This window comes from Haliotis rubra, unplaced genomic scaffold, assembly GCF_003918875.1.
Source record: "Haliotis rubra isolate DU_JTF1 unplaced genomic scaffold, ASM391887v1 Scf728, whole genome shotgun sequence".
Taxonomy (NCBI): Eukaryota; Metazoa; Mollusca; class Gastropoda; order Lepetellida; family Haliotidae; genus Haliotis; species Haliotis rubra.
Window position 1 is genome coordinate 441,953 of NW_025767444.1, and position 27,604 is coordinate 469,556.

Sequence of the window (27,604 nt, forward strand, 5' to 3'; positions counted from 1 at the left end):
TACATTTTTAGTTGCCAATATCTCCGTTCAGTTTACGATGTAAATGAAATACATGTTGTATGATGAAATGGATAAAAAATCAACAGAAAAAAACAGTGTATGGGTATTTTGATAAAACCTTAAGGTATCTCCCTTCAGCCCTCATCTCTTTGTCTCTTTGTGAAGCGATTTGATGACTTTCCAAAGGAACGCGCATTGTGTTGCAATTTTATAGAAACAAATATCGTTATCGCATTACGCGAATTATGTGCTAATGATGTTTCGTCCTCAGGTTAAAATCTTAACTCCTCTGTTGGTAGTCGTGGTATGCTTATGTTGCTCCAGGCGAGCCTTTAAGCAATGTTCCAGAAAGCACTGTCGAGCTCTCCCGCATCTGGTCATGTGATTGGCGGCGCATGGTGGTGTTACAGACACTAACATCGACAAGAGGCTGTCTTCATGTCTTCCGACATCAGGGATGTCTCATGCTTCTTCAGGGTAATGCAAAGGAAAAGTAACTCTTCTATGCTAATGCAAACATGCCACGTCCAAATCAAAGCTTGAAGTGCATTACGAGTTATGTGTAGTATATAAGTACAGTTTCCTCTTAATTTGTGGTGTTCTTCAACTTTCCCGAAATAGTGTGCACCAATAACAACATACTCTTCAAATCACTGACAATTTAAGCGCGTGTCTCAATAAACATTTTGACACGAAATTGTAGTCGAATTATCTCCATAATCTGTTATCTAAGGTGTAACCATATGCTTGCTCTACATATATTAAATCTACAGATTAGCAGGCATGATGTGGAAGGCGGTGTGTGTGCTATTTGGCGCGCCTATGGTCTTGGGCATAACAGAACTGCTACAAAATTCGGATTTTGAGTTGAACGAGTTCCGGCCGGAGGATGGGGCTTGGTATGCTAATGGATGTACCGCTGACTGGGAGTCGGAGAGCTATACTGGAAACCATAGCGTTAAGGTCACAAAAAGGTTAGCAAAGACTTTTATAGGCTATATATTTGGCTCCGATCAACGCAAATTTTATTTTGTTACACATTTAGCATGTAAGTACAAATAACGTCGAATTAAGGAAATCAGTTTAAATACGGTGTGGTTTTCATACCTAAAGGCCATGGGAGTGACGTTCCAAGACAAGCGCGTGTTGCTTGCAGCAGTATCTCAGCTGACAATGTCACGCAGTTGTGACAACGTTATTCTGTGGACTCTCATTTACGTTGTCAAAACGTTGTGGCCTGACGTTGTGTTATGCCATATTTACGTCGCCACAAGGTTAGAGTTATGTTATGCTAAAGTATTTTACGTTGTCTTTAACGTTAATAGTTGATTAATTTTCCCAGTAGTGAACAGTACATGAGAAACAAAGCAGAAATTCACTTCAATGTTTATTCGTCAATTTGCATGTTGTTTTGGTCGTGTGTTTTCTGAAGCTGTAGCTGAATAGTGAAGAAAGAATCTCAAAGTGAAAAGTTTTACAGAAAACTCTAGCGTGACAAATTATAAGAAACGTTCTTATAACGTTGTGAGGAGCCCAAAGCATAACGTTTCCTCAACGTACATTTGCAATGTTGATATTACGTCGTGAAATGACGTTATAAAATGAAGTAATACTAGCGTTGTGACAACGTTGTGTCATGACGTTACCAATCTACAACCTCCCCACAACGTTACGAAAACGTTGTGTTTTAGCTGGGACTTTAATCAGAACAATGTTGAGGTGTTGCCCTGACCTGTACAATGATAAGAATCATAGGTGTTGAGCTGTCCTATCGTCCTTGAGTTTCCCTATCGTCCTTGATGCCGTGCTCGCATACGGGTCACCAGAGTCTCTGGTAAAAGCAACAGACGGAATTGAACTCGAAGTAATATCGTCATTCTCGGCAGGGAGCTCAAAACGAACTTTCAAGTATTGTACCGAACACGTTAGTCTGGCAATGGTCAAAGGGTCAACAGTGAAACCTACACCAAACGTACTGAACAAATAAAATACGAACAACCCTAAACATGTCTGATTTGGAATTTGTCGGTAAAAATAACAATATACGTAAATCAAGTACGCTATTTAACTATAATAAAATAATCATTATTAATTTGCACTAACGTGGCATGTCTGGACTGACTGCTAGGAAGGTCAGTTTATTCCACACATACATTACTCTAAGGATGCCATGCTGATAAAAATATCATGCAATTTTTGCATCGGGCAATACATGCTGAAAAAGAATTTTAAAAATGAAAGCAGTCGGTGATGATATATGCATATTGTGTTCTTTTGTCAGAGAGAATTTTTGTCAGATATCCTTTCACAGTGATTGTGGAGTTCCCTGTGAAATAAATAACTATGAGCTACGAACACAGCACGTGGAAGCAGGACTGTCCTCTGTCCGTGAAAACTCAACATAAGTGTTGTCATTACGCCAGTTTTATCTGTTAGAATAATCGTGCCAAGAACACAATGTTTGCAATGTGTCCATCATGTTTTAGTCGGTATCACAGTCTTGTTGATGAACATACGTTTTTTAATGATATTATATCAGTACGGCAGTTAGATGTTAGATTCTTTTAAGGCTAATATTCCTTTCCTGTTTCTTTAAGTCAAGACAATATAAAAGTACATTTCATTAACTTACTTAAGCTCTTACGGCACATAGATGTTGATTGGAATTCATGTTATCCCAGTCCCGGATACATGTATATAATTAAATACAAATGAATTGTTTTCATCGATAATCATTTGAATGAATGAATGGATTTAAACTAGAGGACAAATGTGTTAAAATTAAACGTAGTTTGCATGAAACATAACATAGTCGAGAAATGATTCCCAATGTTCACTTCAAAAGTTGCATATCATTTCTACTCAGTCTTACGAAGTGCAGAATACAGATAAAAACACCCCTTATCATCACTCTGGAACATGCCACGCCTCGGGGAAACAGACAGATGGTGAGCGACAGGTATACTTTATTGTTGTTGTACCTCGCAGCGTGACGTTGCACGTCGATTCAACGTCTACAGAGACAGCATCAGGCACTAATGGCGACGTTTTCAACAAAACAATGACATTTTAGAACGTCCGTGACTGAGGGGAACTTGAACGCTGTGAAGTACTGACACGGAATTTTGCAAATGGCCGTTTTATCGTTTTGCAACAAAAAGTCCCTGGTGTGACTTTTCAACACAACCGCACGACCGCACGTATGGACAACAGTATTTTAATCAGAACGATGTTGGTGTTACCCTGACCCGCGACATCTAATTTGGCACCCATTGATTACCTCTGGGTTGAAATGTAGAGACGTTTTACGACGTTATCTGAATCCTCCAGCAAGAACCCCGCCAAATCTTTCTCCGGATATGGAATGATCTTCCACAGGGACGTTCAGTGTCCTCAATAAGGCGACGGTGCCAGGCCATCAACAAACATGCTTGTGAAACCCCTCTTGTTCACTTGTATATGCCAGGTGGGCTGTTCTTATGGCCTGTCACCATATGATAACACTGATTCTGTTTGTTCTTTGTGTGTAGAACAAAGCCTTTAGTATGTAGTTCATATCAGTAGACATATCCAGACAATATAAATAGATTTCATTACATTATATTTTGTTTTGATTTATAATCGTTTAAAGTTGCACCCATATCATGCATTTCTACTCATATCGACACCTGATACACTAGAAACCAGGTGGTAAAATGGCCTACATTGAGATGTGGAGAATTGAAACACTATAAATAAAAGCAATGTTTTCTAAAACAGGATGATCTGTGTGTATAATGCGTGTGCAGGAACAGCTTACCTGTTGTTATGTTGTGTAGAGGTTAGAATAACGAGGAAAGATGAGGGATATTTGGTGTGTATTTACCTGCATGGCGAGTAGTGCAGGCATCTTGTAATGATAGATCTAGAAAATGAGCAATGCTATTATGTAAGACTGCGAATTATAAGGATGTTGTGACTGTTGTCTCCAGTTCAAACGTGTTTGTAAGTTCACAACGTCAGCGGGGCTTCCATGATCCCGTGTCGCATCCTCTCATCCCCAGGCGTTTATACTACCAGTATTAACTTATGCTGATACTTATGTCGTGATACTACTGTCGTTGTCTTTTCAAGTCCTTGATGATTTGTTTTATATGTCGAAACATCGCAACACCAAATTACCTTACAAGCAGTAGCTTGGATTCTTCTTCCCTACAATGTGAAACTTATTGTGACATTGTTTTTATCACAACTTTACTTAAACGTTGATATGAACAAAAACAATGTAATGAACAGAATTAGGATTTTGAAAATACAAACAAACTAAACCAAAAAAATATCCCAAAACATTCCCAGAGGGAGCAAATGGGGAGGCATGGCGTACGACGTGACACTGTCTGGCAGCAAAAACTACTACTTCAAAGCTTTGATCAAACTTCTCAACACACACCCTGGCAGTCTCTTCGCTAACGTCCAAGTCATGATGGCCGTGTACGGATCTTCAGGTATGTTCCTCTTAATGTTCACAGAATGTTGTGAACACGTGTTGCACTGAGACATGGCGGGCAACAACCATGGGATGGAGGATGAATGGGTGGTTGGATGGGTGGATGAATAGATGGAAACAAAGACAGATAAGTAGGTAAATAAATACCTCACACGTACTATCTCATAACAGCGGCGTCCTGATATCTTTGAAGTATTGGATCACATGTTTAAGTAAATGATTTGATTTATAAACTTACAAAACTGTATGAATGTATCTTCTTGGTGAAGTTAAGTTTAAGGTTAAACCCATACCACATGATATATGTAAATATGGACTATGCATGTCGACATGTGTCTCTGCAGGGTCGCCGAAATACACCATGCTGAGTGAAGTGCGCTTCATGGAACCACTGATGTGGCAGGTGATTGGCGGGGACTTCTCCACACCAGCAGGTTAACGTTTCCTTCAATGCTGTTGCTAGTGTTCAAAGTAAATACATGAAAGAATATACCGGTATATGACACACGAGACCAAAGTAAAATATGTTATGGTACTGTTATAAACAAGGTGATCAATATTTGTGTTGACGTTTCTCCTCAGATGTAAAGAAGGTTCACCTGTATGTCCAGATACTGGACACAGACGTGAACTACCTACTGGACACATCCACACTGCACGAGATCCCTACCATCCCCACCAACTGGAGATCACAGGCAGACCTCGCCATTGAGAAATACAGGAAAGCTGACCTCAATATCAGGTACAAATTTTATTGAAATTCCAGCAGCATTGGGATCGACTGGTGTGATCGTTTAGCAGAATCTCTGTACTAACAGGATGATAGCTGTTTTTCCTGGATGGTCAGATACACCAATGTGATGATAAAGATGTTATTGTGAAGAATGCGTCGTAGAAAGTAACCACACTATATGTGTCCTGTTGTAGCGTGAATAGTGTTTCAGTTCACTGGTTAATATCAAATTTGATAGTTGTTAAAGTACTAGTAAAACATCGACAACGGCTTTCCTTTCCAGAGCTTTGGGATCAGCTGATGCTCTAAAAGACCTGACAGTCGAGGTAACATTTAGAAATGCGCCAATGCAGAGTTAAGGAATATGGGCGTTCCTATAAGCATGAAAATGGTTTCTCGTTCAGTGTGATTCAGGAGTTTCGGTATTTTGTAGAAGTCAAACAAGATGATTCTGAAATACCTCCTTCACTAAGACTGACATTAAAACAATTGCATAATTTGAATGTACCATACTATTGTTATGTCATTAAGTAACAAAACAGAGCACAACACAAACTTTGGTCTATGAATGTTTATCTTGTTCATCATAGTGCGGATGTAAAGATCTTCTTATGTTCGTCTCTAAAATATGTTGCATTGTCAGCAACATGCAATCGTGGATCTGTCGCCGCAATAAAATTAGAAGGGTCGGTAGAGCGATGAGAAACACACAAAATAGAAATGCTGCTCTAATGTCTACACTGTCATGATGACTGTTTCTTTATGGTTTCACAGGTCAACCAAGAGAAACACGAATTTGGTTTTGGGTCAGCTGTAAGTGCCGCCATGATAGTGGACAGTCAGCACAAAGCTTATCAAAATTTCTTCTATGATAATTTTGAGTGGGGTGTCATCGAGAACAAGCTGAAGTGGAAGCAAATGGAGTGGTCTGAGGTATGAAATATCCAAAATGGCTTCATATATCAAGCCATCGTTTTATGTAGCCGAAACCAAGTCGTCCTTACTAACGTTCAGTAAACGGATGGTAGTAAAGTATGTTCCGTGTATTTTATTACAGGGGCATGTTGACTATGACACAGCCCTCAACGCCATCGACGCCATGCTAAAACACGGGTGAGTTCAGTCCCACTTTGTCGTTGAAAGAAGTCGCTTTCTTAACACAAATTTAGCTGTGTCCCAATGTATAGACCATTGGTATAACTAATTGTGAAATTTATTATTCTTGGCAATGAAAAGCAGGCTTGACTTGAGTCTTGGATAACTGTACTGTCCTAGTGGTTAAAACGTTTGCCCGTCACGCCGAAGACCCAGCTTCGATTCCCTACATCGGTACAATGTGTGAAGCCCATTTCTAGTGTCTCCCGCCGTGATATTGCTCGAATATTGCTAAAAGCGGCGTAAAATCATGCTCACTAAATCTCACTCACTCACTCAGGTGACAACCTAATAATGTTTTAAACTTTACTCGAAAAATGTTATCGTCGTATCGTCAAGGCATATTCAGTGGTGTGAACGTCTTATCTTTATGTGGCGTCATGAAATGTGGCCGATTCTCAAGCATATTCTTTGTACCTCACCTCAAAACGTTTTCGAGCTTACAATGAAGCAAAAACTAACTAACGGAGTATAACAGAGAATGTGAGATCTGTAAAACATCATCACCTTTACTGCACACATAGTGTTACATTTTACTATTACTGTGTCGAGAGTTGAACATGGCGTCTCCGTTTCAGGATCCAAATCCGAGCTCATAACGTGTTTTGGGGAGTGGACAGGAACATACCAAAATGGCAGCAAGGGATGACTGGCCAGACGCTGTGGAAGCAGATGGAGAGGCGGATCCAGGGCGTCATTCCCCGGACAAAGGGAAAGTGAGGTTTGATGTTATGGATTAGAGTGACGGGATTGTGTTGCAAGTGTACATAAAGCAAGGAAATTTGATTTTAAGCATATACTTTTATATTGGGGTTAGTTTGTCTATAAGAATCACATACAGCTGCCATTACATTACTTGCCTTCCTGAATGTGTCATTGCGGATAAGATGTTATAAATCCAGTCACACTTGCGCCCCCCTTTATAATCACCATAGTAAGGACACGTGTGTAGTGCTGACGAAATATGTACCAGCAGCGACAGTAATGACTAAATGTACATGTGTCATGTTATCTGCATCTGTTATTGAATCCTTGAATCATTAATTTCATTTCTGGGCTGTAGTCTAATATTTCCACATGTAAGCATTTCATTCCTCACAACCGTTTCATTAAAAGTACAGTTCATGGAATCAACATTTTCATAAGAACATCTAGACATCTCTCCTGAAGAGGTTGAAAGTCTGTAGATGACGATGAAGATGAAGGTTCATGGACCGGCTCGATACTTCTCAATGTACTGAAAGAAGTGATAAGCGTTAGTCGTACTTTGCTCAGATAAACTTTTCGTTTATTTTGGCTGAGATTACTGCATATGTGAAAATGTTTTCCTCGCAGTCCATCGACCTCGGGGAATAGAATGTAACACGATTGCTGGACACAAACCTGGACTGGTGATGTGTTAAAAAGATAAACAACTTACAGTACAGATAAGAAAGTTTAAGAACTAGAACAATATATATTCGAATGCAGATAAGAAAGCTTCTGTGTGTAGATCTAGATGCGGAAATTATAAACTGGGTAGTGAAAAAACACACAGGGAGTGGTGAGAAATCGACTCAAATGACTCGGCGTGTCCTGTTTTGTGGCATGTTTATGATTTCTGTAGCCACATGTCAGGAAGGAAAACTGATGTTTATATGATGTATGTTCATGCTTCTAACGCGTAACCTAGGCCAGAGGTTAAAAAACACAAAACAGAATTGACTTGAATTAATAGATATGGAAATAATTGAAAATATATAGGTCCATACTAAAAGCTTCATGTCAGTGGCTTCTGCTAATGTATGTCCACAAAGAGATCTAATCGTCAGAAGTACTCCACGTCTACGAGGACAAACGTCAGTGCCCTAAGATCACCTCGTTGTTTTGTTCAGGGTAGAGCACTGGGACGTCAACAATGAGAACGTGCACGGTCACTTCTACGAAATTGGAACAGGAGATGCCAACGCCACCATGTGGATGTTCAGGGAGATACACAAGCTTGATCCCAATGTCAAACTCTTCCTCAATGACTTCAGTGTGGTGAAGGACAGGTATTCAACACAGGTATTCATGACCATTCAACGTACTCGAGAAAACATAGCCTTTACTTTTCACAGGTGATGATCCGGGTTAGAATTGGTCTTGAACGATCAATTGGTCTTCAAAGATCAACTGGATCGAGCGGTCAGGCTCGCGGATGTGGTTGACACATGTCATCGTATCCCAATTGCGTAGATCGATGCTCAGGCTGTTGATCACTTGATTGTCTGGTCCAGACTCGATTATTTACAGACCGCAGCCATTTAGATGGAATATTGCTGAGTGCGGCGTTAAGAAACATATAAACAAAATCTTTACTTTCAAACATAAAGTTGTCAAGGATTCCTATATGGTTGACGGTTTATTATATGTATTTTCCTTCAGGCCTTCTATGATCAGGCGATGATGTTCAAGAATACACCCAATGTCCCTCTCTACGGACTCGGCATACAGAGTCATCTCTTCCCGCCAATAGACATGTCAGTTCTAAAGGTAAAAGTGAAGGACACGTTCTCCCAAGATCACCGATTTAACTCCGTCATTTACTTAGTAATATATTGACTCAGTAATACAGTATTATTTTGTTCATCATATGAGTTTTGCCTGTGCACGTGGTGTTACAGTTCGGTCATTGCTGACCAAGACAGAGCAAATAGATGAAGCTTGTCAGTAGCAGGTAATTCAACTGAAACCTGATACTAGTATGAGTTTAGCACCCATTTAGATTAGGAGTTATCAAAGACAACAGAGGCTGATCCCTGACACAGTATACAGTATAGTGTATATGATTATGAAGACATTGTACCTCCTTACTGTTGCTTACTTCGCCAACGTTTGCGGGGGTCCAAACTTGACAGTATCTCCATCTCTAGCACAATCTCCATCAATCTGCGACAAATCAGATTGTCTTTCAGTGGGAACAAGCAGTTGATTTTCAGTTTCTTTGCTCGTTTGGTTTTTGAGAAGATGTTTACGAAGGACAACGTATTTCATTCAGGTTGTCAATGAGCTGAATCAGTTAATGGAAAGTTTGATATTGTACGATGTTAGAAATAGTTGTCTTGTTACGATTTCTGGTAACATCACTTGAACATAATTTTACGTTATACTCACAATTCAGGTGGCACGCAATGTGAAACGAGCGTGGCAGAAAAACTCCACACAAATTGCCAAAGTTATGTCTTTTTAATGTATTTTTAGGTTCGTCACACGTCGTTGGGAATGTTTCCTAATATAACAAAGGAAGATAAATGTTGTTCTCCACTTTCAAATTTGACTTCAAAAGCTTTTCATCATTATTTTCAGTGATCTTATATTCCAGGATACATACCTAACGTACAGGTGTGGTGCTGTTTCAGTATCGCCTTGACCAGATACTGGCAACAGGGCTGCCTATTTGGATAACAGAGCTGGATATCAGCGAGCCAGTGGAAGACCGCAAGGCAGATCTTTACGAGGACGTTCTGCGACTGTACTTCAGCACTCCACAGATACATGGCATCATGTTCTGGGGATTCTGGGATGGCAGACACTCCAAACCTGTTGCTGCTCTTGCATCGGGGCAGAGTGTAACTGTAAGATTCTTCTCGTCGTTCGGCAACTGGTACCATGTATGCTTTACAATCCCTTAGTTACCTTGTGTTAATGATTTGTAAATTATGGTAAAAAGTAAATTTGATGACAAAACATAACAACGTAGCATTTAATTCTCAGATATAAGAACGAAGGAATCAGTGAATTTAGTGTGTCGCCGCAGCCAGCAATCCCGTTCAAGAGGATTTTCGAAATTTGAACCTTTAGCAAACAAATCGGCGGCTAATATAATGAACAATATTCTACGCTGTTGGGGTACGCTGACGCGATATTAAGCACGTCAACGAGTCTTATGACCTGATTCAGCTGAGTCACCACTTACATGTAATAATGCTGAGGACCTAATCTAACCTGGATTATAAAGCAGTAATCTATATGCTAACTCAGCACACCGCTTGTCTAGAAAGACCAGGGGTACCGATCTGTATGAAAGGTAAATGTATCTGGACATTGACTAACCCTATATGTTGGAGTTGCAGGTATTCAGGTCTATAACCTCAATAGCTATTTATAAAGCGTCTGTTTCCACACACTTGCATGCTCACAGCACTAACACATTTCTACCCCGGATAACCAAAGCTGCCTGTGAGGCGCTAGAAAGTTATTAATCATGACTTATCTCACCGGGTATATATTTTCTGCTGGACGGACAGAGGCAATTTTGAACTCACTTGCCTATGGTGAGACCACATGTATCGCATGTGCTTCCTTGTGGGGCAGACTGACTTCCAAGAAACTCTCCGGAGTCACGCTGCCACACATGGTCACCCATCCAAGAACTCTCCGCCCTCAGCGTTGCTTAACTTCAACTGATTTGTGACCTGAGCTCTCTGCACAGGACCATACACCTATACATGCCAGTTTGTTAGTTGATCAGTTACGAATTCAAACAGCTGTTGAGGAGTGAGTATTAACAATATGTTTGTGTGATCAGAATACGACCACGTAGCGGCTGATACCTTCGATGGAAAAACTTATTTGTTTAAGCTATAGTAATGGAAGATATTTTGCTTGGCATGGCCAAGTACTAAAACATGTTTGCTATCTACATACCAGCCGAACGCTGCAGGACGGAGGTGGCAGAAACTGTTCAAACAAGACTGGAGGACTGTGGACCAAGTGCGCCCTCTGTCCACTGGACAAGCGACAATCAGGGGGTTCAAGGGACGCTACTCTTTGACACTAAAGAGACATGGCGTTACGCTACACAATGAGGAAGTTATACTAGGAACTGGAGGAACCAATCTCACGATTTCCATGGCAGGACTAGGTAAGTTGGCGGTGGTTGCGTGGTCTTACAATAAACCAACAAAGCCATACAATATCCATGTTAGAATTAAATGTTGTCTTTTTCAAACTTTGCCATCTTTACCTATTTTCTTCAAACTTTCGTCTTTCTAAAATATCAAGTCTATGTGTAAGTTGAATAAAAGGTAAAGGTTATTTAGCATTTATATTCAGACGTATGATGAATGCGATCGGTTTCAAAAGACTTCAATCGTTTTCAGCAAAGTGCATACATACGTTTAGGACACTAAAGATAACACGATCAATGACAATGGAATGTTGTCTATTGTGATTCATTACATGTGTGACGGACTTACAATCTATCACACATGGCACAGTGTTGCTTTGATCACCCCGGATACGATGAACAAAATGCTATTGATGATCATTCTGTGGACTACATATATAAAATTACTTCGCATCATCCCACTTCTGTTCGCTTTCAGGTGACACACTTCATGTGTCGAACATTCTCGTGGGCTGATACCACCAGGAACGTGCACAGCAACACTATTTCCTCCAGTTTAATTCACGTGTACGTATCACATCAAATAAACATGCAATGTAACGTTTGAGTATCATATTTAATCCAAGCTGTAGATAACTACATGTTCTGACAGATCGTGTGGTGTGCTTGATGAATCAACATCATTAGTAGAAACACACTAAATTATTGTTTTTTGGATTGTAAGTACTTTAGGAGCCTGGCATAAAGTCCACTCATTCCTCTATCGTTGGCTTGTCTACCTCCCCATATGGCTCGACGCTGCCCTGATGATTGGGTATCGTCGTTGTAGTCCTCGCTGCCACCGGAACCACCCTTGCGGTTTCTGTAGTAGTCATCCCGAACTTGACGTAATCGTGAAAACGCACGGTGTCTGTACTGAGAATAGTCCTCTTGGGAGTCATCATCGTCAGTGTCCACTGTGTTAAATGTCCTCCTTGTGGACGGTTTGGGTGTACCTCGATCCCACAGCGGCGTCCTTCTCCAGGAGTTTCTGCTGTATGAAGGGTAGTCGTCATCGTCAGTGTCCACTGTGTTAAATGTCCTCCTTGTGGACGGTTTGGGTGTACCTCGATCCCACAGCGGCGTCCTTCTCCAGGAGTTTCTACTGTATGAAGGGTAGTCGTCATCGTCAGTGTCCACTGTGTTAAATGTCCTCCTTGTGGACGGTTTGGGTGTACCTCGATCCCACAGCGGCGTCCTTCTCCAGGAGCTTCTTCTGTGTGAAGGGTAGTCGTCATCGACGCCGTCGTCGTCGTCGTCCGGGTAATCTGATCTGGACAACCGTAAACGTTGCAGCTGCAAAAGACGGCTCCTTGAGGGTGAATTACTTCCCCATCCCAAACTGACGTCGGGCCACACCACCAGCATCAGCAGCACGGCGCTCTGCAAACAAACATATGCCATGACAGAAAATGCACAATATTCATATAACTATCTTCATATCATGAGATAATATCAAGCTGAATTATAACACAAAATGTCCCTTCCCCTTGGTACGTACATTGTGTATTAATTCTAACGAATATTCGTCGACAAATGTACCATCGACGTACTTAAACAAGCAAGGGTCTTGTTTGCAATCAACATCGATGTAATGGGCACATTCATTTCAGTTAAAAGCGTGTATCAATGTCTTTTAGAAATGACAACGTCACTTGCAGCTTGTAATATAAATAAACATAAAACATTATTCCCGCAAATTAAGGTGAGTAATGTTGGTCACTTACGTGACAGCAGCAAGGAGATGTAACATAATGATATTCACGCACACTTAGTTTCTCAAATCAACATGGTTCTAAATTAAATCGCAATTACACTGAAACACTTTACGATACACAGTGTGACTCTTGCTAAGTAACAAGTGACTGAAAGGTTATGTGCAGTTATAACAAAGTGAATGAGGATTGAAACTGAGTGTTAATGCCTTCAGAACTCACTACCACATTCCAATTTCTTATTTTTCTGCCAGTTATTTGAAAAGTAGTGTTTTCACTGAAAGTGTATAGATTATGTAATCTTCAAATGACATTTATGAACAGTGTGATGGATATGTTTACACAAATCAGTGAACATAATTTATTATTTTCCAAAACCAACCAATGATCAAATTTATATCGAAATACGTCTAGTGTAGATTCAATCTATAAAATCAAGTAAACGTATAATTCATCGTATACACAACAAAACTAATGAACTTCCTTTAAAGTGTCTCAGTTCACAATTAAATTGTTAATAAATACATTTGTGGAATATATTAGTTAAACACATCCTACTGTGGAGGAAGAAGGACTCACCAGGAGTACTGGAGTGGATACCGCCGACATCGCCCACAGCCCTAGAGATCAAGAGCAAACAAATTTCGACGGCAGTATCCTTCTCATTTATCTTTTATAGTGACACAGCGGCAAGGCAATCATCTGTGCGGAACCCGGCTTGACAAGTGTATGATTGCTTCGTCTTAAATATTAAAGATGACAACATGTCACAATCTTATGACTCTACTTTTAACTGTCATTCAAAGCCTTGTCAAACCATAAATGAGTATACATTAGTTATTGTTTGTCATTTGTTTTAATTGGACAGTCAATAAACAATTCGTGGTGTGAAGACACACATACACCATCACCTCTATCACCTCTATTCTCGATTTCCATCATGCATACACCATCACCTCTGACACTGGAACATTCTCGATTCCCATCATACGTACTACAGCATCACCTCCAAGATTAAAACATTCTCGATTCCCATCATGCATACACCATCACCCCATCATTGAAACATTCTCGATTCGCATCATGCATTCACCATCACCACTATCATTGAAATATTCTCGATTCCCATCATGCATTCACCATCACCTCTATCATTGAAACATTCTCGATTCCCATCATGCATACACCATCACCTCTATCACTGAAATATTCTCGATTCCAATCATGCATACACCATCACATCTATCATTGAAGGGGCGGTGGGGTAGCCTAATGGTTAAAGCGTTGGCTCGTCACGCCGAATACCCAGGTTCGAATCCCCAATTGGGTACAATGTGTGAAGCCCATTTCTGGTGTCCCCTGCCGTGATGTTGCTGGAATATTGCAAAAAGTGTCGTAAAACCGACCTCAGTCAGTCAGTCAGTCAGTCAGTCAGTCTATCATTGAAACATTCTCGATTCCCATCATGCACACACCATCACCTCTATCATTGAAACATTCTCGATTCCCATCATGCATACACCATCACCCCTATCATTGAAACATTCTCGTTTCCCATCATGCGTACACCATCACCTCTATCAGCTGAAACATTCTCGATTCCCATCATGCATACACCATCACCTCTATCATTGAAACATTCTCGATTCCCATCATGCATACACCATCACCTCTATCACTGAAACATTCTCGATTCCCATCATGCATACACCATCACCCCTATCATTGAAACATTCTCGTTTCCCATCATGCATACACCATCACCTCTATCGCTGAAACATTCTCGATTCCCATCATGCATACACCATCACCTCTATCATTGAAACATTCTCGATTCCCATCATGCATACACCCTCACCTCTATCACTGAAACATTCTCGATTCCCATCATGCATACACCATCACCCGTATCATTGAAACATTCTCGATTCCAATCATGCATACACCATCACATCTATCATTGAAGGGGCGGTGGGGTAGCCTAATGGTTAAAGCGTTGGCTCGTCACGCCGAATACCCAGGTTCAAATCCCCACATGGGCACAATGTGTGAAGCCCATTTCTGGTGTCCCCCGCCGTGATGTTGCTGGAATATTGCTAAAACGCGTCGTAAAACCGACCTCAGTCAGTCAGTCAGTCAGCCTATCATTGAAACATTCTCGATTCCCATCATGCATACACCATCACCTCTATCATTAAAATATTCTCGATTCCCATCATGCATACACCATCACCTCTATCACTGAACCATACAAAATATTGTGATAATATATAGTTTCCTGTATGTTATTTCAGTCTTGTCCAAGTCTAGTCGTTAATTGTTACAAATGTAACATAATATGTTAATTGTTACACCTGGAGGGATATTATATGTTCATGTTCATGAGCAGACAAAATGTGAGTAGTCATATTGGGAGTAATCATAATGGGAAGATACCAAATCCTGCAGGAGTCCATGCAGATGTCTTAATACCCCCTATGGTCAAGGTTAAGGGTTTTTATGGTTACGCATCAGTTTATTTTAAGCCGTTATTATGTCAGGGTTTTATATTATACAAATGTATTCATTTTAACTAAACTCTTAATAAAGAGAAACGCTCAGGCCAAAAATAAGGAAATGTATTAAACGTATTTAACTGTACATAAGTCGATTAAGCTTGAACATAGATGAACGAAATTCGACATGGATGAACATATGTATTATATTGTTGTCATTGGCAGCATTAATTCAGTTTACTCACTACACATGTGTGGACACAAGGGGGCGTTCAGGTCACTACCTGGTGACACCACCCATTGCAGCCGTCATTGTTCGACATCGCATTGAAAGGGATTGCACAAGTTGTCAAATGTTTGCTTGGGGAATTCTTCGCCATTCCTCCTGCAACGCGTTGGCAAGTCCTTGAGGATGGTAGTGGTGGACTTTGTTCAAAATGTCTTGCAACAGCAGACTGGGACTTCCATGGTTCCAAACGTCCAATGGCGATATTTCGGTCAGTAGTATCAATCTTGGCATTTCTTTTATCTTCGTTTACATCATAATTTCGTAATGAAATGATGAATTTGGTTTACCCTTTTATAGTCGATGTCTTTACTCATGTTTCCGACACACTGCACGTGCATTATGTGGAAACGTTTTTCTGCATGTATTTTTCATAATTCATTTTGGGATGCGCAATACACAACAACCACGACATGATAATCGGGATTCATACATAGGATTTGCCTTAATGACGATTGCCGTCAAAATATATCGAAATGAACTTCTGAAAACGCCTGTGCGTTTCTTTTTTGAAGTGCGCATATAGCTCATATAGCCACGATATGGCCGAAAGACTGTTGATAAGACTTTAAAATCTAATTCACTCACTGACAACATTTACCATAACCTGTTATCATCAGCGCTTTCACTGAAGGTATCGTTAACATTAACATTATCCCACCAGAAAACTTAACATCAGCCCCATTACCGACACAGTGACCGTAGTTTCCAATCAGGAGATCTACCTTCACCCCAGGCACTTATACTATATATACGTCATTATCTCCAACCGGAGATGTGTCGTACAAAACTTGAATGAAAGTAAATAACTGCATCAAAGAGGGTTCGGTTGATTCTTACACATTTATCACCATTAGCTCAGTACCCTGTACACACAACCGAGACAGCGAATGAGAATTTTTCGAACCCATCAAAAACGTTTCGGAGAATGCAAACACTCCTTAATTCTTCATCCTCCTGTATTTCAGAAGTGTCAGAAAGGTTGCGGTCCTGGCAACAAACCCGGTAACTTTAAAAATGTGAGTCAACATAATTGGGTGGGGCCAATTCTAAGAAACCGAGAAACCGACGGACATCCCTGTGACTACATTCCGTAAGCGAGGTCCACATAATTGCCACGTGTTTCCTGAATGTTTTCAATGACAATAGTGTCAAAACCTACAGAAAATGCAGAGACATTATTGGCTCTGTTGGATTTCTAACAACAGAAACGTTTATTGGCCTGGATGCGTCTGAGGTTGCTTATGTATCTTTCTCAATTACTTTTATGCATTAATTTTCCATGACGCTCTCTGTATATTCTTGGTCGTACCAGGGATTGAAATCAAAATCATAAAGGATAAAGCCAGTCCGTCGTTAGACTAAGGCTTAGTCTCTGAAAATTTATAATTTTGATAGTAACAAACAAGCCCATTTATATTGAAAAGGAGCCCTAGGGGAGATCAGAGATTCAGAGACTAAGAACATCTGCATTGGGGCTACACGTGCTGGGGTCATTACCAATTAGAAGCCACATCATACAACCATCAGATAACGCTATAAGTGAAAGGCATATTTATTGGCCCTCCTGTTAAGCCCTGTCCTATCTCCATGCTGTCATCACCTCATGTGGGCCGGTCAAGTGCCCCTACTGCCTAACATTTTACTGTTGGGAAACTTGCAGCCCACAATGTCACTTGGACACTAGATGACCAAAGTGCAAGATCTGTGTGGAACACCAACAAAATTATACAGTTTCCATTTGTATATATGCGAAGAGGATATAGATAACCACCTTTTTTTTAAACAAACTGTTCACTGGGGCCAGCGTCTGTCTTACGCTTTAAGATGTTCTGGGTATTTCTAGATACTACATCATCCTCACTAGATTTCACCTTGCATGCATCAATCACATCACGAAGGTAAACAGATTTAATTCCGAGATGCTGTGCCTTTTGAATTTGGTTCTTCATGAGAAGGCGACTAACGGGGTCGGGTGGTCAGGCTTGCTGACTAGGTTGACACATGTCATCGTATCCCAATTTAGATGCTCATGCTGTTGACCACTGGATTGTCTGGTCCAGACTCCACTTGTTTACAGACCGCCGCCATATGTGGAATATTACTGAATGCGGTGTAAACCCAAACTCACTCACTCACTCACTCTTCATGCTAGGTCCCTCCCATATGTTTTACTGTTGAGCAATTAGATAAAAGAGATACTCAAAACACACCAAAGTTTCAAACAATAATCCTATATCAGGAATAAGAAAAATAACCCTTGTTTTAATTACAATTAAATCCTTAACTGCATTAACAATTGGGCTGCTATGTATGGACCCAAGTCAGACAATGAAACAATTCTTTTACAAGATAACATTCAGGAGGAACCTTTCCCCAAGATTTTGCTTGATTTGTCTCTTAAGACTAGAAACTGTACACAAGGCCTCCACTATAGCTTCATGTCACCCAATGTGCTTGTTAATTAAGAGCTGACAGATGGAAATGTGAGGCAAGATTGGTAAGGATGTTGGTCCGGCCAGCCATGGTAGTTAGATATGTTTACTTTGTAATCCGACCCCCAAAGTGAGTTAGTTTTCTTGCAGATGTTAACAGACCCTGAACCTGAGGAAATCTAGACTTGCTTTATTTAGGGCTTTAGCACTGCAGCGATGGCTTGGCAGTAGGGAAATTAATGTGGTTCAGGGACTGTGAGACAGACTAGTCCGTCGTGTACAAGTGCTGGGTATCCACTGACGATGAAGTCAGTGCAGTGGTCATTAAAGAAGATTTAAAACCCATTTAAATTGAAAAGGAGCCCAGGGAGACCAGAACCTTGAGAAATCTAGACTTGCTTCATTTAGGGCTTTAGCAATGCAGGGAGGGCTAGACACTAGGGAAAATAATATGGTTCAGGGACTGTGAGACAGACTAAAGAAGATTTAATATTGCTGTTCGCTTCGTTGACACTATTTTGCCATGCACACAATGTGATGAAAAAGGTCTTTTTAGGAGTCTTGAAGAAAGAACTTGCAGCACTCGTTGACATCAGCTGACGACAATTCCAGGCTAGGTAGACTTGGCCGTAGTCTGAATCCTAGAACACCTAGCTGAGCTTATGGAGGATGTGCAAGAGAGATGCACTACACCTCACCAGGTTCAGACACTGACTCTGGTCTATGGAAGTATTGTAAGTCTCTGACATGATGCTGAGAAAGAGGTTTGGTACACTGAGTGAGGGTAGTTGGACATCCATTGCACCTACTGCACGGGACATGCAAGGAAATGCCGCATGAAAAAATATAATGGGTATCATATTTATGCCTTATTGCCTATAAAAAACTGTAAGATTGAAACTGACTATTCTATAAAGTAGAGCTTAAAATCAAACTTGGAATGATGACAGTCAAAAGCACCTGAATGAATTCAGTTTAATTCAGTGTATCATTATCGAGGTCACAAGAACCCTACTACATACTTCTACAGTTGCACAAACATCAGGATATTGGAGTAAATACACTCCAGTTGGTGTTCCCATTTTAGCCAAATCTATGTCCATGATTTAATGGATTGTCTGGTGCAGATTCGATAAATCACAGACAACCATCATATAGAAAATTATGGAGCCAAACAACAAACAAATAGAACAAATTATTCTGAAGTCAGTGAGCCTTCAATGAGTTATAGATATCATACTGCAGCTTAGGCGGATCGGGGGTCAGGGTGCGCACCCCCATTCCCCGTTTGTGCTGAAAGTTTGTTAAATGTAATTGAAACTCGGGTGAAAATGAATTGTGCACCCTCCTTTTCTTAATAGTGTGCAACACCCCCTTTTCTCAAGAAGCTGTGTCCACCCCTGTTGCAGGCATGACCATTTGTTTAACCTTTACAACTATTTGTTTAACCACTAGGCCCAGCGCCCCATTATTCGCTGAAGCCCATGGCCTAATACATATCGGTAGGTTATGTCACACATCACAGCTTATGGCCACCAAGGATTTCAACATTTAGGAAATATTGCTCAGTTCGTGTCTTTATGTTGAAGAAAAAATATGGGTTCAACCAAAAGGTATAGTTAAAATATCATGATTTTCTTGTCATTGCATGTATTAGATTTACTTTAAGGGGAAAGCCTGTTTGTGGTGCTAAATTGCTTGACACCATAGTCGATCACTCACTCATCAGTGTTCATAACTGTGGAGTGTCACGTAATCCTCCATTATTTAATAGTCACATGCGAGTTGCGTGATTCTGCAATGACGCCTGAGACGATTACGAGGTATTAAAACGAAATTCATGTTGGTATTGTGATTGAAAACATTTGGTAACCATCAATCAAGATCAACGTTGTACACGGTCATTACTTTGTCACACACGGTGAGTCATCTACAGTTAGCGTTAATCATTGAAAATATCACAGGAGCTCGCCAATTCACGAACAGAACACAGTTTCAGCTATTAACAAATGGAAGACCCAAACTTTGCTTGGGTAGGGGCATATTTTTACATTCAACAAAGAGCGAATAAATACCAATCAACATATATGATATGTCGACCACTGTCAATTTACACCGAGAAAGAACAAAATGAATTACACAGCTACCATTATCGGTCCAGTGTATCACAGTATCAGCTACAAGGGACCTACATCTCACTCGTCATCATCAATATTGACAAGAAGAAAGTGACAAGGCCCTCGCACAGTGCATGGTTACGACATTTCAGTGATAAATACTGGATACCACACGGGGTTGCAGAGGTAGAATCGCACTGAGAAAAGAGAGAATGTGTAGAGTCACTTCAATCACTTCTGCCGATAACTAAGATATGTGGGTAGGAGTAATGAACAGGTTGTCTAAAGACCGACGGTAAGATGAGCTTGGGGGTAAAGTCCACGAAATGTCATTTGACGATCTATTTAGTGAAAGTCATCTACAGCGCTGACACCCACTTGGAAGAAATACCAATCAGTGGGTGACATCACAGTTCCTCGATAAAACAACATCATTTGGAGCGAGGCGAGATCTCACATCAGATCTGAAGCTTCTTGTATTAACTGCCCTATGTTAGTAGCCATCTGTTTCTCACTGATCTTATTGTTTGGTTTGTGATCCACCTAAGCCTGAAATTGATGTTTTTTTATCATGATTTATCTAAAAGCTAAATCAAGGAGCACCAAAATGATCGGACATGACCAGGATGCCCAGTAAAGGTTCCATGGGTGCAAAAGTAAGAAATTGGTCAGCATGCTGGTTTCCTAATGCGTCTGATGACTGGGACGAAACTCTCCAGGTTGATAAACCAGATTGTTGAACGATTCCATTACAATGGTGTACATTAGTACAGTCAGTCAAAGTCAAAGAAATACCTAGCCTCTTCCATTAGTTAGCAAGCTGAATGTTTCGGCTTTCTGTCCAAAGAATCCCACTGGTATACTACTTTCTAAAGTTCAGATCTACAAAGGCCATTAACTTGCTAATCTGCTTCATCAACTGCGCTAAAATGTCTATGCTGTGGACAACTAAGGCATGCTGAACCAATGGGACAATGCATCCATGCATTGGTACCTGTTATGGCAATGCCTGGGGTGAATTAGTGTGACTTTAAACATAGGCAAGCATTTGAGCATTTTCTTGGCCTCTCTTGCACCCATGCATAGCAAACAGGTGAGCGTATTCTGGCAACCGTCACAAACGCATGCAAATACATGTCGACTTTTCATCCGTAGAAATGAGGAAACATGTTAGGACACAAGACAAACGAGGGACATATGGACATCAGTTTGATCACTTACAAAGGTTTGCCCAACAAACAACACGAGTCGGTATGTTAGTCGTATGCCCTCCTCCTTGAAATCGTGGCAGCTTCAGGGTGTTTAAGAGGCCTGTTTTTTTCCGTGTTTGGGTTGGTGAGTCAATGCTGTGAAATTCTGCTTGCCAATTTTTGAATATTGAGCCAAGAGAAATTGGTAGTTGCTGTTATGTTCCAGATTGAACAGATGTATTTCCAGTACATTCGTGAAAAAAGACTCCCAAACAGCAGGCACTAAGAATCAACTTGATCTGAAGTGAATATTTGCGTGTTTATTGCCCATTCTGCATCTCTGATTAGCATCAGAGTAAAGACACATTCAAAAATATTTGTGACATGCAAGTGGAAACAGAATGGAAAGCAATTCGTGAGAATGCTGGCATGTAAACATCACGAATATATTAATCTTACTAGAAATTCCTTTCAATTATTCTGGTATATTCCATCAGTATACTCACATACATATACTCATAGGTGTTAGATGTCCATCCTCCCATACGGATACAAATACTAACATTTTCCATATGGGCTCTCCGCAGTCGTGAATACGAAACTTGTTTGTAGGGTGTAATGTAAATATGATATATCTATTGGGGTTTTGTGTTATCAGATTGTGTTATCTGCTGCTCGAAAGGTTTTCATGACAATTCATTCAATTCCATTGATGCGTCACTCGTTGAGGATGATTTTAATGTTTCATTTCCTCGTGAAAACATGCATACTGACAAACGGCAACTGCAAATATGTTGATTGAAATTTATAAACGGTGTGTGGAAAATGGGTTTAAATTCTTGAAAACCCAAACTAATTGTATTGATTTTTACAGAAATAGTAACCGTATAAAGACCCTGAACAAATTTTAGTTGTTAGGTCCCGGGTATCTTTTCGAACACTATTTGACCTTTCGGCCTCATATAGATATTTCATAAATATATCCTTGAAGGCACAGAACATATTAAAATAGGTTTCAAACTCAAAATGAAGAGGGGGATCAGAAAACCCTTCTCCAGCTATATAGAGCACTCATTCAAACTTGACTACGACTCCATCATGTAAACAGTGATTTTCATCCTCTTTTTAAGAACCTCTACACTAAATTATCTTTTCTTATTCAGATTATTTGTTATTTTATGTGATGGCGAAATCTGCGTGCACTCGCCAGCGTCTGAAGGGATGGTCTAAATCCAGCTAAAGTCCCAAGTATGGTGATCTTACCCATTAACATTCGGGTTAGAATTGGTCTTCAGCAACGCATGTTTATCGTAAGAGGCGACCCCGACGGTATCGGGTGATCAGGCTCGCTGAACTGGTTGACACATGTTACCGTATCCCAACTTGGTAGCTCGATACTCATGATGTTGATCACTGAGTTGTCTTGTCTTGTTTCGATTATTTACAGGCCGTCCCCTACAGCTGGGATAATCAACAACAAACAACTAATATGGTGATCTGCCCTCAGATCTCAAGCCGGTTTTCATGTTTTGTCGTGTGTAGAAATATCATAGTATGGTTACTTGCAAGTGATATTCTAGTTATTTTACTGCACTTTGTTGACACGTTTTTCTATTGCTTATTTTTAATCATTAATATACAGCATTCATAATCATGAGTGAATTACTGCCGAAGTAGCTGAGAGCCGCGATACAGTCCTATACAGTCAAGACGTGGCCCTGTATCCATCTACCAAGTTGAGATACGCTGACCGCAATACAGGGTCATGTCTTCACGGTATAGGACTGGGGGCGGTGGGGTAGCCTAGTGGTTAAAGCGTTGGCTCGTCACACCGAAGACCCGGGTTCGAATCCTACATGGGTACAATGTGTGAAACCCATTTCTGGTGTCCCCCGCCGTGATGTTACTCGAATATTGTTAAAAGCAGCGTAAAACCAAACTCAGTCAGTCAGTCAGCATAGGCCTGCATCGCGGCTCTCGGCTACTGCTAAAATGACTTTAGTTTAAATGTTAGCTCACTCAGTCACTCGCTCACTCACTCATTCATTTACTCACTCACTCATTGCCAACGCCACTACTCACCACGATGTAACAATGTCCAACCTGGTGACCTACATTGCTGACTCATGCTTTCTCACATTTATGTTTTAAGAAGTTGAAGTAAATCCTGCACTTGCTGCACTACACAATGTAATAGCACGCATGGCTGACATTCTTCAGGCGTTAAAAGATCTGAAACTAGAACTGAGACATGACAGTGAACCAGACATCCTAGAGTACAGGTGTTGTATGCTCGTACTTCTTTGTGTGGGTAATCACTCTGGCTGCTGAGTTTTGTGTTCGATGAAGCTTGTCCAAAATACAAATATCAATACAAAACGTGATTACCAGCGGTATATGCGAAATGGTCCACCAACGGGGAGGCATGGCCAGTTTATCTCAAACGTTCATTGTTTTATCCCTTTGTAATGCGTAGTTGACTCATCAGAGTGTTCTTTAATCCCTCGCGAAGCATGCCAAGTACACTATTGTCTATGTAACGTGCCGTATGTCGTCGATCACCCGTAATCATAGCATTTATTATTTTCATTATGTGTGCCAGTTATAAACCTCCTGTAATGTAGGTCGCCCTAGATTGACACGACAAACAAGTGTATCTTTGGGTAACAGTTGTACCTTTTTCCATATGCTCTTCTTGAGTTGGGTGTTACTCACACGACATTTAGGCACCTTATCCATGTATAGTTTTAGCATATCATTTGTAGCACACAAATAAAGAAACATCTTTCACGTTTTACGTTGACATTTCTTGGAAAAAATTCAACTCTGGTAGTAGATTATTGTCACGATTACTAACACACACTGACTCATTTCATTTCTATTTTTTTCGTGTTTGACAAAATGGCACACAAATGTCATTTCCTTCAGCCTACTGACATCTATCCCTTTGAAACAGAGGCATGTAAGTTCCGCTGCCTTGTCATGCTTTATAAGAAATGTGATATAATAATCACCATAAATGTCTGTCAAACCCATTATCGGATGACACCTGTCTCAACGACTACACGACCTGGTTTACTGCAGCTGTTGGAGTCGAAATGATAAATGGGTCACATTCTGAAATGAAAGACGTATGATCATTACGTTCATTATGTCATGCAGTTAAATGTGTGTCCTATTGCTATCAAATCTGACGCACCTACCTCGAAACATTCACAGTTATAGCCTAAAGCATAAGACAACGCCCAGCTGATTTGGCCAATGGAGGTTTATCCCACTCCACACTAACAAGTCGTCAATCTGTCCGTATTCATGAGGGAAGACAGATGAGCCTTCCCCTCGCAGTTGTCTGGTTGCACCAAATACATAGGGCGCAGTCTGGCAGGCAATGATTGAAGTGATGGAGTTATCATAAATCAGACAAACATATTTGAATTTTCCTTTACGACGCTATGCGGTAAACATGTTTATAACATTGGGAAGATACATAACCGAGAAGAGTGTCAACATTAATAGCTTCAGTTACGCTTTTACATTTGGCTTGAGCGTACTTTTGTTCATGTCGATCTCAATGAACAAACGATTTATTCAAAGACTAAACTACTAATTAACTTAGCAATATTCTGTAATTGTGCAATGCCGAATAACGAACGGGGTACATGGTCTACAAATGACTCTGTTCATAAATGATTTACGATTATCACGGATTTGTATAATATGACAAATTGTCGTCATTGTAGACCTTAATATCGTGTATGTCGTTTAACTCTGAACGTTGCGTGTATTTGGCGCCAGGCTAGTGATCCAGCGAGCTTAAGGTGCCGGGATCGAGCCCACCTCTGACCGGGTGCAAAAGCCTTGGAGTCATCTTTGTGTGCAGATTATTTCAGTGTTGTCACAACCCCAAGTGTACAGTACACGACCCTGTGCACTTAAAAGAACCGACGAATCCGTTTGTAAATGACCAGATGGTGGCCACATCATTACGTACAAACACCTAGTTGCAGGTACAGCAACGTGCAGTAAACTTGGACAAAGTAATGTGACTATGTGTACCTCGTAAGTATGGGAAAGCCGCATTAAGTTGGTGCGCAAAGTGGCTGCAAAAGTTGTATGGTCTCCAGGAAGTTGAGATTGAAACTATGACTTGCTGTTGACAACCAGTGATCTAGGGAAAAACAAAGCGCCTTTGATCAGTTGATATTGACGCTATGCAAATATTTGTGTGTATGTATATAAACCGGGCATGACCTTGAGACCTATTTACTCTACAAAGCACCATATGCGGGATGTTATTGTGAGGCAAAGCACGCAATACCTTCGAAATATTGTACATGACTTTAGTCGAATAAATTTTCCTGGTCATTGTGCAACATACACACACCTGTTCACTGGCCATTAGGTGCCTGACTCTGAGGGTGTGGGTTCGAATGGTTGGCTGACCTGGCGTGAATCTGGACTTGTATCAACAGTTGGTCCTCACCTGACTTCGACCAGTCCTTGTGTTATTCCCTTAATCGTGTGACTCCTGGAAACAGAGAGAGAAGGAAATCGTGTACGACAGTTAGGTACTCTATACTTAACTTCTATTGTTAGGCACTGTTCTCAGCCATTATCATGGTGAATTCACTTTAGTACTGAGCCATGTGTTTCTCGGGCTCTATAGCATACTCTTTAATAAAACATACATATTCATTAATATTGGGTGTTGTTTTTTTATTGACAAATTCAGACGAATGATAATACTTATACAATATGTGTATTACTTATTTTCTATCCATGTGACAGGTCTTTCTCGTCGACTAGTAAGGGCAATGGAATAGTAAGCTTTAGTTCAGATACTCATCCAAACGATAATCCGGATTCATTTATTGTTGAAATATATTTTTATGCTTAAATGTGCGTCGGAAAAGCGTCACTTATTATGCAAATATTGTGCATAATGCCTGTGTACAAGTCACTGGCGACTACCGTGCTCGACGACCATGTGTTACATCACTGGTAACCGACACATGCTAGCCAGACGCCACTTGAGTTCAAATCTACAAACTGGGAGAAATGCCGACGGACTTGTGTTATGTTTTCATTTGAGTCCAGCTTCACTCTTGATTTAATGGATAGGCGTAGACGTGACTGGAGACGTTCTTGCGAACTACGTGCCAACATGAACACGCGACATGAGAAATACAGGTGTGGGTCTGTAGTGAACAACGTGATGAACAGAAACAACGGTGTATTGTCCATGGACGTGAACATGACGACTAAGAAAAACATTGTTGTCGCAGTTTACGGTGAAAGCTTTGTATTTCAATATGACAACGCTTGTGCAAACCGTATGGTAACTGACTACAATACAGCAGTAACACCAGAATGTAATGTCCAGCCATGAGTCCTTACCTTTCAACCATAGTCGGTGACATCACTGGGAGATGAGTATGATCTTCCACTACGTTAGTGGAACTAGACCAGGTGCTGCTCGAAGACTGGACAACACTCCACCAGATTGCCATTGATTCGGACCATGAACGCCTTATGAGCGAGTGTTGGCCAACCGTGGCGGAAGGACTCATTATAATCAAGTCATCTCGAACTGTCCAGTTCTGACTACAGATTCTTGTCGTCTTTCCTGGTTTGTTCATTGTCGCTTTGCACATGGTTCTTAGCTGCTCTTATAAATCAGTTGTCAGTTCATATCTATTCGAGTTTCCGTGACAATCTGGTTTTTGTGGATCAATACTCTAAAGGAAAACCGAGTTGTATGGATAGTCAACTTCTTTATGACAATGAGTGCGACGTTTCGGTGTAGGTACTAACACCGTTACCTACACAGTACCTACGTCGAAACGTCGCACTCATTGCAATGAGAACTTGGTTTTCCTTCATCTTTAAAACTTCTAAAATGTCTCTCAAAAAAACTAACCATGCTTTATTTGAAGAGAGTATTTAACCAGAGATATATTCCCTTCGTCATCTTGCTGTATGTGTCTCCAATACTCAATAGATAAAGAAGGAATGGACTTAAACGTAGCAAGGGCTACTCTAACTTGTATTTTGATGAGATACATGTGATGCATTGACTGCCA

At 40.6% G+C, this 27,604-nt stretch overlaps 2 protein-coding genes across 5 annotated transcripts; one reads left to right on the forward strand and one right to left on the reverse strand.

Moving 5' to 3' along the window:
* Positions 1-766: 766 nt before the first annotated feature.
* LOC124259549 (anti-sigma-I factor RsgI6-like) lies at positions 767-11,844 on the forward strand. Its single transcript, XM_046693693.1, has 13 exons — positions 767-974; positions 4,336-4,484; positions 4,831-4,920; positions 5,069-5,228; positions 5,503-5,545; positions 5,994-6,152; positions 6,277-6,332; positions 6,953-7,090; positions 8,249-8,420; positions 8,781-8,888; positions 9,755-9,970; positions 11,046-11,259; positions 11,723-11,844. The coding sequence occupies exons 1-13, from the start codon at positions 784-786 to the stop codon at positions 11,758-11,760; spliced, it is 1,734 nt and encodes a 577-aa protein (XP_046549649.1). The 5' UTR covers positions 767-783; the 3' UTR covers positions 11,761-11,844.
* LOC124259552 lies at positions 11,842-26,047 on the reverse strand. Of its 4 annotated transcripts, XM_046693698.1 has the most exons (5): positions 25,906-26,047; positions 25,578-25,689; positions 13,578-13,618; positions 12,323-12,666; positions 11,842-12,211 (listed from the first exon to the last, which is right to left on the reverse strand). In XM_046693698.1, exons 1-5 carry the CDS (start codon positions 25,918-25,920, stop codon positions 11,947-11,949), a joined length of 777 nt encoding a protein of 258 aa, XP_046549654.1. In that variant the 5' UTR covers positions 25,921-26,047; the 3' UTR covers positions 11,842-11,946. The 4 variants fall into 4 exon arrangements, with proteins under 4 accessions (XP_046549654.1, XP_046549653.1, XP_046549657.1 ...); XM_046693697.1 differs by having other exon boundaries at positions 11,842-12,666; XM_046693701.1 differs by lacking the exon at positions 13,578-13,618 and having other exon boundaries at positions 11,842-12,666.
* Between the last annotated feature and the right edge of the window lie 1,557 nt (positions 26,048-27,604).

Coding starts and splice junctions, on each gene's coding strand:
- LOC124259549 (XM_046693693.1), top strand. CDS start 784: ATGATGTGGAAGGCGGTGTGTGTGCTATTTGGCGCGCCTATGGTCTTG. Junction 6,153..6,276: donor AGCAAATGGAGTGGTCTGAG/GTATGAAATATC, acceptor ATTTTATTACAG/GGGCATGTTGACTATGACAC. Junction 7,091..8,248: donor ATTCCCCGGACAAAGGGAAA/GTGAGGTTTGAT, acceptor TGTTTTGTTCAG/GGTAGAGCACTGGGACGTCA.
- LOC124259552 (XM_046693697.1), bottom strand. Junction 13,619..25,577: donor GGCTTTCCCATACTTACGAG/GTACACATAGTC, acceptor CTTGATCTCTAG/GGCTGTGGGCGATGTCGGCG. Junction 12,667..13,577: donor TATCCACTCCAGTACTCCTG/GTGAGTCCTTCT, acceptor GTTTGTTTGCAG/AGCGCCGTGCTGCTGATGCT.